This window comes from Lycorma delicatula, chromosome 1, assembly GCF_047948215.1.
Source record: "Lycorma delicatula isolate Av1 chromosome 1, ASM4794821v1, whole genome shotgun sequence".
NCBI lineage: Eukaryota > Metazoa > Arthropoda > Insecta > Hemiptera > Fulgoridae > Lycorma > Lycorma delicatula.
The window spans coordinates 212448824-212463944 of record NC_134455.1 but is presented as its reverse complement, the minus strand read 5'-3'; the positions used below and the strand labels follow the sequence as shown (position 1 = coordinate 212463944).

At 28.3% G+C, this 15121-nt stretch overlaps 2 protein-coding genes across 3 annotated transcripts in view; one reads left to right on the top strand and one right to left on the bottom strand.

Annotated features, from left to right (window-relative positions):
* The window catches only part of LOC142318250 (protein phosphatase 1 regulatory subunit 42-like), a 32597-nt gene extending 26354 nt beyond the window's left edge, over positions 1-6243 (bottom strand). The window contains exons 1-2 of the mRNA XM_075354815.1: positions 5999-6243; positions 2993-3159 (exon numbers count right to left, since the gene is read on the bottom strand). Coding sequence (XP_075210930.1) covers positions 2993-3159; positions 5999-6130 — 299 coding nt within the window. The 5' untranslated portion in view covers positions 6131-6243. The remainder of the gene's footprint in view (positions 1-2992; positions 3160-5998) is intronic.
* A 393-nt stretch (positions 6244-6636) lies between these two features.
* Positions 6637-15121, top strand: part of LOC142328080 (homologous-pairing protein 2 homolog) — a 106710-nt gene continuing 98225 nt past the window's right edge. The window contains exon 1 of one of the 2 annotated variants that reach the window (XM_075371576.1): positions 6637-6765. The gene's annotated coding sequence lies outside the window, so the exon portion shown is untranslated. Of the gene's footprint in view, positions 6766-6989; positions 7097-15121 lie in introns of those variants that run through there. The other variant, XM_075371583.1, reaches the window with a different exon arrangement.

Here is a 15121-nt window from a genome sequence, read left to right as displayed (position 1 = left end):
CCGTTCATTGTTTCTTCTAAATCCTTTTTATTCTCGGCTAGAATTACTATATCATCAGCAAATTGTAGCATCTTTATCTTTTCACCTTGTACTGTTACTCCGAATCTAAATTGTTCTTTAACATCATTAACTGCTAGTTCCATGTAAAGATTAAATAGTAACGGAGATAGGGAACATCCTTGTCGGACTCCCTTTCTTATAACGGCTTCTTTCTTATGTTCTTCAATTATTACTGTTGCTGTTTGGTTCCTGTACATGTTAGCAATTGTTCTTCTATCTCTGTATTTGAACCCTAACTTTTTTAAAATGCTGAACATTTTATTCCAGTCTACATTATCGAATGCCTTTTCTAGGTCTATAAACGCCAAGTATGTTGGTTTGTTTGCCTCAAAATAATTGCCTCCAAAATTTATCAAACTGATAAATTTTGGAGGCAATTATTTTAACTTTTACATTTGAATTATAGTATTTAAACTAAAATTTTGCCTGTTTGGTCATTACTATAATTAATATGTTGTCCATTATGAGTGGTAATTAATTAATAAAATCCACTTCTGGAACTTATAAAAATAGTAAGTATAATACAGAAGCTGCCTTCTTATATGAAGTTCAAATTTAAAAAAAAATCATTATCTCATAAAAATTCTATGCCATAAGGCAATAAATTAATATCACTAAGGCACAAAAACTGATAATAGTCATGACCAACTGTTTTAAATAATCATTGATAACACTGGTCAACATAAAATTTGGGACCGAAAAGGGAGTAGGTGTTCTATTTAGTATTTGACATGCTGAATATGAACATGTATTCTGAAGCAACCATCACCCATCACGTAATGTTCTTAATTTGCAATCCTTATATTTATTTATTCTATAATAAGTTAGTACATCTGTATGTTTGCTTATCTACATCTGATTTATATTGTGATACATGCTGTAGACCTAAATTCGATATATAACAGTCAAATGATGTCATTTCATGTCAAGCATGTACAGATATATTAGTGAGTCAAGTAATGAGTAATTCAATGCGATGAAATTTTCCTCAGTATGAGTTCAGCTCTTGCTGTGTTCTTTAGTTGTGGTTTTATCATACACATATTAATACTTTTTCATAAAAAGATTTTTCATAAGTGATGCCATAAATTTAATGAAAGATTTTTGTGACAGAACAACTTTTGGTATTAATTTATTGAACATCAAGATTTGTTAAGAGAGTGTGTGTGTGTGTGTGTGTGTATTGTGTGTTTTATTGCACTCCATGGTGAAGATGAGATCCTACTAGCCATTACGATGACTGCTATTTTTACTTAACAAATGTTACTGGTACAATAAAGGGAGTATTTCATACCCATATGTTTGTTCAGCTATGAGTCCAGTACTTCATGATACTGATTTATCAGTTCTGATTGCTCTAACTTCTTGGAAAGAAATTTCTGATGAATATTCACTGGGCCATAAATAAGAAAATTTATTTGTGAATTTATATATTTGACAGCAAACTGAATCATAAAGAACTAGCAGCATGGAAGTCATTCAAAGATGTCATTACTGGTTTTCTTGGAAACAAAAAAGTTGAAAACCATGATCAGCTTATAAATGAACTCTTACTGAACTACAAAAATTTAGGCTGCAGACTGTCATTGAAAATCCATTTTTTCCATTCTCATTTATACTTTTCCATTTAAACTTAGGTGACATCAGTGACGAACAAGGAGAAATGTTCCATCAAGATATATTGCAGATGGAACAATGTTATCAAGACAGATGGGATCAATCTGTGATGAGTGAATAGTGCTGGATGATAAAAAGAGAAGATTTCACTGAACACAAAAGGAAAATAAGAAAAAATAAATTAAGATAAACATAAATTTTATTATCAGTTTACCCACATTATATAAAAAGATAAGAATGTTAATATAGAGTTCAAAAAAATTATGATCAAAATAAATAAATTAAGAATATGGGAATGCAAGCTTAAGAAATTATTGCTACAGAGACTGACATAAAGGTTGTTAATGAATTTGAAGCAGTATGATATTGGTGAAAAGTTATCTTCAGATTAATCTCTTATGTAATAGGCTTTAGAGATCCCACAATACCTCAAAATTGACAAAATGCCTATGTGAGAAAGAATTTTGTAATACTCTTTATTATAAAATCCTCACAATAAACTTAATTCAGAACAGGAACTTTGCCTACAACTACGTTATCCTGAACCAAATAAAAAAATTATGTTAAAAAAATAAAACTTTTCTGAGTGTTTGTTTTATACCTGAAATATAGGCTAATTAAAAAAAATTCCATTTATATTTCTTTGTAAATAATTCAGTTAATTGTATTCTAACAGCAGGATACAATATGTTTTACAATTTACTTTTCTTTTTATTTACTACTTCTGTTTTTTACAGATTTTTTAATACCTTCACAGAGACTATTGCTTTGTCTGAATGTATTTTTTTTATTAATTTCATTATAGATGTGATTATAGAACTTAGATCAACAAGAAAAAGATTTTTAATTTAAAAACTTGACATACTCATAAATGTTATTTCAGGGACTAGAATGGTAAACATCTTTAATATTTTTTTTTTTTAAATAATGTTTTAATTAAATTATGAAAAAAAATCTGAGATCTCAATGAATGAAAAAATCTGAGAACAGACATCTCTGTGAATAAGGTAATAAAATAGTAAGTGAAAATATTATTTTAATAAATAACAATATTTCTTATATAATTAAGCTGTTAAAATATAATTTTGAGTTCCAATCAAACTTTACATTTTCATTTCTTACAGATTCACTTGCATCATTCAAAAAAAAAAAAATAACTGCATCAGCCTATTAATTAATAGGTAAATATATATTTAAAAATATATATGTATTATCGTAATGAAATAAAACAGTAAAACCTGGTTTTTTACATACTATACATGAACAGGTTAAGCAGTTCATTAATCCTTTCATCAGCTACAAGCTATCTACTTACAGCTTTCTTAATCTTTTTAAGTGATTTACATTCTCAATCTTTTCAATTCCATTATGCTGAAGATATAAATGTGTTAAATGTGTGTTATGACTTAAATTTTCAATTTTAGATATGTTGTTTTCATGTAGATAAAGAACTGAAATATTTACCAACAAGGACAAGTCACCCTGAAATAATGAAAAAAAAAATCAATAGAGTTTTAGTATCAGTGCATTGAAAAATATTGCAGTATTTATTACATATATATGATTGTTGCAAAAAAATGAAAAATATAGCCCGTTTAAAAAGTCACTGTCAACTAAATTTTATTGATTGATGACCAGTTTTACAAATGAATATTTAGTAACACTTCAGACCAACAGGTACAACAAATCATGTTGAATTAATATACACATATGCAGTTACAGTTCTGGACAATGTTTAATTTAAGAAACAAACTATTAAGAAACAATAGTTTAATCAGTTAATTACATAGGATAATTAACATGTATGTAGTAATATTGTTTGTTTGGGCCTGCTTGATCCATTATGAAACCTTTGTGTTACAGATTCTTAACAGGGAATCCAGTAATATGGTAAGCTCAAATCCAGCGATCATTGGGGCTGAAAGATTTAGACCTTAGATACAAAACAAGAATGTTTATGCTCCATCAGATGCAGCAATATGACACCATTATATGAGACTCAAGCATAATTTATTGACCTCTGGTTTTATGAATTAATCAGTGAAACTCATGACAGAAAGTTATTATCAATCTCTTCAAAGAAGGACCCTGTGACCCACACACCTACTTATTGTGTAGAAATTTTATATATTAATCATAAAATATTTCTGATGATCACAGTCAATTCTTCTGGAAATTACTCTCATTTAAATGAATCAAAGCCTTTGAAAATATTGTGATTTCAAGAATATTTTCAGCATTTTGTAAAGAAAATATTACTTTTATATGACATCTTTTCTTATTACAAACATGGAACTGTGCTCACAAGACCAGGAAAAATGTAAATTATAACAAAAATGGTTGATATTGTCTTGAATAATTCTATTTATATTATTGTCAACATATAAAACTATTAAATGGCATTCAAAATTAAATTTAACAGTAGTCAAATTTTGCTTCATAAATATTTTCCCATTTTATGGCGCTGGTATAAAACTTCTATTCTACTGATAGCTTGATAAAAAAAAGTTACATTCTGATCAGTAACATTTCCTGAGTCCCAACATTGATCTACTGATCCTCTAAGAGCAAATATGGACTACTCTTTAAACATCACTTCCATATAATAAACAAAACATACATCTCATATAAGAAAGTAATGGATATAGGAAATTCCATAAATGTAGGAAATTTATTACAGAGATGTTTTAATTGAGCATTTAAAATTTTAGTGGTAATGATACTAAAACTGATGAAACTATTAAACTCAAGTGATTTTATTAATACTTCATTCATCTAACATTTTTATTTCATTTAACAGGAAATTTATGTAACATGTAGGACATGTTATACATGTAGGAAATTTATTACAGAGATGTTTTAATTGAGCATTTAAAATTTTAGTGGTAATGATACTAAAACTGATGAAACTATTAAACTCAAGTGATTTTATTAATACTTCATTCATCTAACATTTTTATTTCATTTAACACTTAAATGGTATTATGCATCTAAAATAAGAACAAGGGATGTAAACAGTCAGAATTAGTGGGGAGATAATAGGAAAAATTAAAATTATTGCTATACCTAGCTGTCTTTGACAGCTAGCAATTTATAACAGCAGATGAAAAAAACCATTCCGAGAATGGTGCAGTTCCAACTTTTGTTTTTCTATAATGCTGCTTAAACAATTATCATTAACTTTCTATTTGGAGTTAAAAATGACTATATACAATTTCAAATACAAAACAATAAACATTTAAAACAATGATGTATAAAAACAAATTAATAATAATAAAAACAGGGCATGTGTATTAACACAAAATTCACATACATGCTGGTGTAAATTAAGTTGATACAGCTTAAGGTTTAAATGAAAGGGTGAGTTTTCACTCACACTTTCTAAATTTATAAAATATGTTTCCAGAAGATTTTTGTAGCTTTCAGAAGAGTGATGCACTTCCTTCTGTAGAAATGTTATAGATAATGCTCATTTATTAATTTTTATAAAACTGGTTTGAAAGTGGTCAAAAGCAAATCTGACTTGTGTTCAAGTATAATCTGCTGAATTTTCTAATTAAGAGTTTACAAATTACATTATTAACATTGTTCAAGTGTGATTGATTCACCGCTTTTATGTACTGTATATAAGGTTTGCAAGGTGCTGTTGCCTTTAAATGTGAATTCAATTTCAATGAGATGATCTGCAAAGACTGATTCTGGTATGTTAGTGTGTTCTATGTATTTAGGTATTTGAGCAAATGAATGAGTCAGGTTTGCCTGATGTATTATTTAGTGCAATCATTGCAGTAAGTTTGTATATTCCTGAGCTGCTGTGTTAATCATGAAGTTTGGTAGTATGCTGTATGATCTTGTTTGTTTTTTTTAAAGAAAAAATCAATACCTAAAAGAAAAGTAATAGTGAACAATAACAAAGTTACAAACACACTAAATTTGAAAATGAAAAAACAAAATAATTAACAAACAGAGCAACATAAAAAATTTATCACTTAATAGACAGGTAGCATAATCAAATGACACTGAAGAATAATTTCATAGCGCTACCTTCATCACTGATTTAAGAACTAAACCACTTCTAAAAGAAACTTTGAAAGTATATTTCTATTCATTTACAAAATTAATTGAACATTTTTAACCATATTAAAACAAAATTCTACCATACTTCGTTTTAATGTTTTGTTGTAAAAATGATCAAGCATAACAGGTTTGAAGTTGTGTACTGGATTGTTGTGAAATCATAGGTCTAAAAAACAGCTTCATTTCAATTAGGAAAACTGTTGAAAAGAAATTTATATTAATTTAATGTATGAAAATTGCTTACAATTCTGTTTATATATTTATTGCTACAGCATAAATGAATAATTTTTTTTAAAGCATCTTTTTTCTGTTTTTCATCTAGATCTGTAATCTTCAGCACTTTAGCAAGTATTAAAGCGTCATCTAGTATTACCATTACGTATAAACACTTACAAAAATATAAACCAATAAAAAGTAACCTAAAATTACGATTTCAGAAAAAAACTTCTTCGAAACGCTTTACATAATTAAGTTCAAATATGTAACTCAAACACGTCGCCATTTGTTTAGTTAAAAGAAATGTAAATCTTTTATTTTGACGGAAAATTTCTAAAAAGCTAAGAAATGGAATATTACTTTAAACTATCATATTATTTTACTGACTAACTGACATTTAATAAAATTATAGAATTTTCACTTAATCATTACATAATTTATTATTACATCACGGTTTTTTATACTTTAATTTTACAGATCAATTAAAAATATTCACGTTATTTTCCTTAGAAACAGACATTTTTTCATGAAATAATTTTTATTAACTAAATAACATAATTCAATTTTACAAACAAAATTTGTATAAAAACGTAGGAGACAACTTACTAGCTGGACTTTTAGGGAATAGTATTTTATCCTTTGTTGGTCATCCTGCTGATAAACCAAAATTCGCGGCAAGTTGTTTATGTGAGAAATCGTGATTTCATTTTGTTATAAAGTGTATAAGGAAAATATAAAGAAATTCATACGTTGTGAACTGTAATTTTGTTTATTGTTTAAATTTTTGATTTCAAGGTACGTCTAAATAATAATAAAACATAATTTTGAGTTTTGTTGAATAGTAATTGAACATGTCAGTAGTAGACGTATTAGTTATTTATTAAGTTAGATAAAATGAAAACTTCCTTATTTAATATTATTCCACCTTATTCAGTTTAATGTAATACTTTTTTTTTTAGTAATTTATTTCATATTCTGTTATATAAATAACATCTGAATAATTGTGCATAGGTTATGTGTTTCGGAAATATTTTTCTTTTAATTTGTTGAGATTTGACTTACTGGACTGACTAATGTAAGCTCAATATATTTAAATCGCGTATCATTAAATACGACAATAACTTGGGTTTGTAAAAAATTAAATATCTTACTTTGATGATTATTTAAGATAGCATTTTTAATTTATCTTTGAGATTTGGTGTATTTAATAATTATCATATTAAGTTAATATGTTTCATATTAAGTTCAGCTTTAAATTAAGATTACATTCAATAAGCCTTTACTTATGTAGCCTTTGGAGGTTAACAGGAGAAACCATGAGTGTTGATCATCTTGAATTTTACTAATGTAAGATAGTGATGTTAAAGACTTTTAAATTTTAGCTTAAAATATTCTAATACAAAAAATTCTCTATAAAAATGCCCTTTTATGTTTTCTTAATGAGGATGTGTGAAGTAGTATCACTTAGTATTCTCCATTGAAATTAAACATATAATACCATTATAAACCTGTGTAAAAGAAAATAATTAGTTACTTTTGATGATGACCTAACAGTATTAATTCTGTATTTATTTTTATTTAGAACATTAGGTTAAATAACATATATTAATATTTAATTACTGGCCTCCATGGCATGAGTGGTAGCATCTCAGCCTTTCATCCGGAGGCTCCAGGCTCGAATCCAGGTTAGGCATGGCATTTTCACTCACACTACAAATCATTCATCTCATCCTCTGAAGCAATACCCAACAGTGGATCCAGAAGTTAAAAAAAATTACTTTTATAATACAGGTATGCATTATTTACAAAATCACAACTTGGATTTTTGTAATACATATCTTGGATTTCTAATCAAGCAGAAATTCTAGATAGTTTGGTCCAGCAGTATGCTCTCACAGACTTGTCTGTTCTGAAAATCATTGCTTAGGGGGAATGCCAGTTAAAGCATAGTAGCCTAATATGTGACTGGTTGTTAATGATAATAATCATCCACCTAATTTGATTAGAATAACAACTACATTATAAGTGCTGTCCGGGGTTGCAAAAACGTCTGGGGTTTGAGAATTTTCTGACCGATGAGGATTTTTTTAAATTTTAGACCAATATGTTCGACATCACATTTTTAATCATTCTCTTACGGCCGTGCATCTCTCAGCCACCTTGGAGCAAGCACTGAACATCAATTTTGAAGGAGGCGTGGCTCACCACAACTTTTTACTTAGTCATTTGGCAACACAACAGGGTCAATGTGTGTATGTTGTTTTCATGTGTGAAATAACTCGTCTACACATTTTTGATCATTTTATCTCTATTCATTTTTTGTCACATCATTTAGCAAGGGGCAAAAGAAAATGTGTGTTTAATGTTAACCTGCAACAGGAATACAAATTTTTGAATTTGTAATGACATTAATAATAACGAACATTTTTATTGCACACTATGTACTGGAGAGTTTTCTGTTGCACATAAAGGAAAGGGTGATATTGAAGACCACGTGAAAACAGCTAAACATAGTAGTGCTGTTAATGCTACTGCTTCAGCAAACATAACAGATTTTTTTAAAGCCAAAGGTGGGAATAATATTTTGTTAGTTTCAAAACATCAGGCTGCACATCTAAACTGGTTAAAAAGTTATATGACCCAAAATTTTCATGTGCTAGAACCAAAACCGAGGTAATTATTGTTAATGTTTTTTCACCATTTGTATTTGATAATGTGGTGCGTTCTTTGGAAAACATTAATTATGTAACAGTAATGATGGAGCTCAAACAGAAGTGAAGTAGTTCCGAATGTTGTAAAATATTTCTGTCTGGAGGAGAGGATTCAAGTTAAACTTTTAAATTTTGATAAAGTGTCCGGTGAAACTGTTCAAATTTTGACTAGTATCTTTTTCAGTGTGTGAAAAAATACAAACTTGAAGAAAAGTTGGTTTGTTATACTGATGATAACACTAACAGTAATTTGATTATTCTGCTTTGTGGTCCATTGTCGACGCCAGGCATCAGTTAGGTCAAATCCGTCCTCTGTGGCAGCAATTGCTGTTTTGAACCAGCAAATTACTGGTTCAAATCCTTTGGTTTTGAACCAGTAATTCAAAACCAAAGGATAGGTTGTGGTTCAAGTTCTGAAAAAGTACCAGATACTATTGAAGAGAAGTGGAAAGCAATTTTTAAGGTGTTTCAAAAGACTGACATTTCATGTTACAATATTTCTAAAATGGTTGAGTTTGCAATGTCTTTGCCTGGGACATCTGCTCCAGTGAGAGAGTTTTTTCAATTATGGGGAATATTTGTTCTGTAGAAAGGAGTAGATTTTCAGTATCTACTGTTAAACATCTGCTTAACGTTAAAATTAATTCAGAACTTTCTTGTTGTGAATTTCGTGATGTAATTAAAACAAGTAAAACCATTTCTGAAAAACGCCATGTCTAATGAAAAATACAACTGAATAAATAAAGTTTAATGTTTCAGTAAACTGTTAATACTTTTAAGTAATTTCAAAAGTATGTCCTGGGTTGGACCCAAAATAACATGGTAAGCCTAGTGAAAGGTCTACTTTTGGCTTATTGTTTTATATATATATTTATAATAATTGGGTTTATTTTTTTTAAGAACAGATTTTGTTGATTGTATTGATCACAGTCTGTGTTGGTAGGTGAGATGTAATTTTTCACAACAAATAATTATGTAATGTAAAACCAGATTTATATATTATTGGAAGAAGATGAAGTTTATAACAAACAACTCTTTTCAAGTACTGTGTTCAATAAATCCGTATTAAATTGCTTTGAGAAATGTTTAGGCATTAATGTTAAAGAATAATTTATTAATAATGCATCAATAGTAGAATTATTATAACTATCAATTAAAGAAAAACACTTAACACTTTCTTTCCTTGCTTAAGTTTCACAAATGTGAAACTTTAGATTTTAACATCATCATGTGTATTAATGTTTAGATATTAATAATTGACTAATTTTATATTTCTTCACCTGATGAAGCACATGCGAAAATTTTCGTGAAACTTAAAAAAGTATTAGTGTTCTTTATTTAATTGATAGTTAGGCATTAATAGTAAGAAATCAACATAATTTATTAACTATTGTTCTAATTCAAGAGGGTGTCATTTTACTGCATCATATTCTAAAAATAAAATTTTGAAAATCATTTGTATTTTATTCAATTTTTCATTAATTAAAATTTTGCTGAAATAAGGTTACATGCCACAAACACATTTTGTAAACCAGTTCTGTAGATCACAAAATTTAGATTACTTGTTGCAGTTCAGTGTATGCTGTTGTCATTTTTTAGTTGTAAATGACTACAACAGCAGTCTATGCAACTTAAATACAAAAATAATGATAACTTGGGCAATCTCACATTCTCTAGGTATCAAAAATTTAATTATATTTAATTAAATTTATAATTCTCTACTTTTATATTTCTGAAGTAGGCAGTTGATGTAATTTTAGTTAGTACTATCAATTTAATAATATATATATATATATATATATATATATATATATATATGTCTTATTTGTGTTTGCATAATGTTTCATGAAACTCGAAGAATGATCTTATTTTAATTAGACTTAGCAATTTATAAAATTGAAATCAAAACTATGCCCGTTTTCACTATAAAATATTTAAGACTGCCGTCTATCAAAAATGGACATCTCACTCTGGATGTCCACATTTGCACCCACAGTATTAATAAAAAAAGTTTAAATGTGTTCCAGTTTTGGCGAAAACGTTTCTCAAGTTGCATGGTTTTAGTACAATTTGAAGTGATTAACTTAGATCTTCTCTCCATTTGACATTTGCTTTTATTTTACAATTGAGAATGTATTGTATCAAAGAATGTAAGACAGTTAAAGCAAGTAGAATACTTCAGAGTTTATTGTAACATTTGATGATACAACACTGACAATAAGTGTTATTGCAGAATTTCTATTGTACTTATCCCTATTTAATTAATTTTTACCACCAATCTGAAAACAATTTTTCTTTTGATGATTGAAGGCACAACAAAATTTCAAATCTAAGTATTTTTGCTCTATATTTAAATGTTTATATAATATAAACATAATATAATATAAACATATTATAATATTAATATAATATTTAATACTCTGTAACTGATGTCAGAGCATCATGGATTGATCTCATTTCTTTTTAAATACTTGTTATTCAAACCTTCTGTCAGTAATACAGTAACTTTATTGTATTAATAAGGCTATTGCCCAGCCAATAACAAAGAGTAATAATAATTTGAATAATTTGAAGCAGGCAACAAGGAGGTGACTACCTGTTAAGATTATGTTTATATTAGTTAGACAATGATTAGTAAGTTACAATGATGTGAATTATAAATAATTTATTTTGCATTTTAACCGGTTGTATTAATAAATATTAATCTAATCCCTTTAAGGAGAGAAAGCAATTGTAGAGCTAAAAGATAATATTGCAATCGGATTTTGTATTGCCATTCTTGTAAGAGCTAATAGCACTTAAAATTGAGTCCAAGTCCTTAAAACTATAAAATTATAATTATTGTATAAGTACAAATTATTTTTTTTAGCGATTATTGTCATAAGAGTTGCAAAAAGATTTTTTACATGTACTGTAGAGTGATGAGAATATATACATTAATTTTATCATGTTAATTTTAGTCATTACATATTTATTATTTGGTTATCAGGTGCTTATAATTTTTCTTTATATATAAAAAAATGGTGGAATTCTGGTATCATGTTTGGTTGGAGAATATACCATATATAAAATTTGTAGTGCATTGATGTCTTTGTTTACGCCTTTCTGTTCCAATATTACAACAAACAGTATTTTTTAATACTAATTGAAAGTGTCTCCACCAAAATAAACACACTTGTTAGACAAAGAAGATACAAGCTGTAATACAATGAAGTAAATACATCATTATATATTTAAAAAAAAAACTATGAAAATCTCAGATGTTATATTCAGAAATTCAGGATCGCTGGCACATTTTTATTAAGTATCATTTCACATGTTAAAAAAAATTGTTGATGAAAAATCAATTAGTAGAAAATGGGGAATATTCAACACCTGGCAAAATTAATCCAGGAATAAAAAAATTGACATTCCATGCTATTTTTTGACGACATGCTGTGTACCATTCTCCTTTTAATACCAATAGAATTCGGATTAAGAATACATGACTCAGAATTTATTGGTAAAGGAATGACATTAGTAGCAATACCTGTCTTGATCTTATTATGTTGGTTTTGGTTTGGAGAGTATTGGGATACATTCTTTGGCCCTATGTCCTTGTTCATCAGAAAAATAAAAATAAGTAAAGTTGATCAACTCATACGTTATTATTTTGTGATTAGTTCGTAGCTTGAAACTGGTAAAACACTTTTTAATAAAGTTATTTTATTCGCTTTAAATATGTTATTTTTTTGCATCAGAATTTTTATAGTTTTTTTAATCTAGCGAATTTCTTATGTTAGTAATTAATTTTTATTTTTTGTGACTAAAATCAAATTTAAGTAAAAGTAATGTAATTTACAATGAAAAATAAAAATATATATCGATTGATTTTTATATCTAAAACAAGACAAAGGAAGAGAAATATTTTTTAAAATGTATGATATTTACAATAAAAATTACTAATACAAATAAAAAATTTGAGTAGAAACAAAAGTCTTAAAAATTTAAAGAAAAAAATCCTTGTTTTAAGAAGCTAGGAAATACCTTCTTTACAGACCGTAGAAATCTTTCTGAATATATAGTATAAAATGTAAACTGCTGAGGCTTGCCAACGAAAAACACAAATTGCATCATGCCATCATAAAGGCCTCAGAAATGACACAGTTTGCATCAACCATTCTGGACGTATAAAATACTAGTAGTAAGAAAATTATTTTAAAATCAGACATGACAATTATAAATTTAATCCATTGAGTAGAGTTTATTAGCCTTATTCATATTTAGAGTTTATTAGAATTAATGTAATCCTTAAATAGTAGTAATTACTGATTTTGTGTTGACCTGCTATTTTTATACATACTTTTTCAATCGGTAATAATATAATAGTTACTGGATATCTTTTGGTAGTAAGTTTTCTTAGATTGTGAAAGCTAATTTTTATTATTATTATAATTACTATAATTTTTTTTGTCTTCAGTCATTTGACTGATTTGATGCAGCTCTCCAAGAATCCCTATCTAGTGCTAGTTTAATTTCAGTATACCACCTGCATATTACATCCCTAGCAATTTGTTTTCCAAATTCCAAACATTGCCTGATGCTCAATTTTTTCCTTCTATCTGTCCCTCCGATATTAAATCACTACTCCGGCATGCCTTAATATGTAGCCTATAAGTCTGTCTCTTTTTTAACTGTATTTTTCCAAATGCTTCTTTCTTCATCAATTTGCCGCAACACCTATTCATTTGTCACTTTATCTACCCACCTGATTTTAAACATTCTGTAGCACCACATTTCAAAAGTTTCTAATCTTTTCTTCTCAGGTACTCCGATTGTCCAAGTTTCACTTCCAATATAAAGCTACGCTCTAAACATATACTTTCAGCAATGTTTTCTTGATGTTTAAATTAATTTTTGATGTCAGCAAATTATATTTCTGACTGAAAGCTCGTTTTGCTTGTGCTATTCAGCATTTTGTATCTTTCCTGCTCTGTCAATCTTTAGTAATTCTACTTCCCAAATAACAGAATTCTTCTACCACCATAATATCTTCTCTTCCTATTTTTGTATTCAGTGGTCCATCTTCATTATTTCTACTACATTTAATTACTTTTGTTGTGTTCTTGTTTATTTTCATGCGGTAGTTCTTGTGCAGGACGGTCATCCATGCCCCATTCATTGTTTCTTCTAAATCTTTTATACTCTTTGCTAGAATTACTATATCATCAGCAAATCGCAGGATCTTTATCTTTTCACCTTGTACTGTTACTCTGGATCTAAATTTTTTTTTAACATCATTAACTGCTAATACTATGTAAAGATTAAAAAGTAACAGGGATAGGGAACACCCTTGTCAGACTCCCTTTTTTATTACAGCTTCTTTCTTATGTTCTCCAAATACTACTGTTGCTGTTTGGATCCTGTAAATGTTAGCAGTTGTTCTTCTATCTCTCTGTTCTTGAACCCTAATTTTTTTAAAATGCTGAACATTTTATTCCAGTCTACATTATCGAATGCCTTTTCTAGGTCTATAAACACCAAGTATGTTGGTTTGTTTATCTTTAATCTTCCTTCTACTAGTAACTTGAGCCCTAAAATTGCTTCCCCTTTCCCTATGCTTTTCCTGAAACTAAATTGGTCTTCTCCTAACACTTCTTCCACTCTCCTCTCAGTTCTGCACAAAATTCTAGTTAAGATTTTTGACACATGACTAGTTAAGCTAATTATTCTGTATTCTTCACATTTATCTGCTCCTGCTTTCTTTGGTATCATGAACACTCTTTTTGAAGTCTGACAGAACTTCCCCTTTTTCATAAATATTGCACACCAGTTTGTATAATCTATCAATAACTTCCTCACCTGCACTGAACAGTAATTCTGCAGGTATTCCGTCTATTTCAGGAGCATTTCTGCCATTTAAATTTTTTAATGTTCTCTTAAATTCAGATCTCAGTATTGTTGCTCCCCTTTCATCCTCTTCGACTTCTTCTTTCTCTAAAACACTATTTTCTAATTCATTTCCTCCGTATAACTCTTCAATATATTCCACTCACCTATTGACCTTTTACTTTCATACTACAAATCGGTGTACCATCTTTGTTTAACACATTATTAAATTTTAATTTATGTACCCCAAAATTTTCCTTAACTTTCCCGTGTGTTCCGTGTATTTTACCAATGTTCATTTCTCTTTCCACTTCTGAACACTTTTCTTTAATCCACTCTTCTTTCGCTAGTTTGCATTTCCTGTTTATAGTATTTGTTAATTGTCGATAGTTCCTTTTACTTTCTTCATCACTAGGATTCTTATATTTTCTACGTTCATCCATCAGCTACAATATATTGTCTGAAATCCAAGGTTTTTTTTCCAGTTCTTTTTGTTCTGTCTAAGTTCGCTTCTTCTAATTTAAGAATTTCCTTTTTAACATTCTCCCATTCTTCTTCATTTTCTACCATAT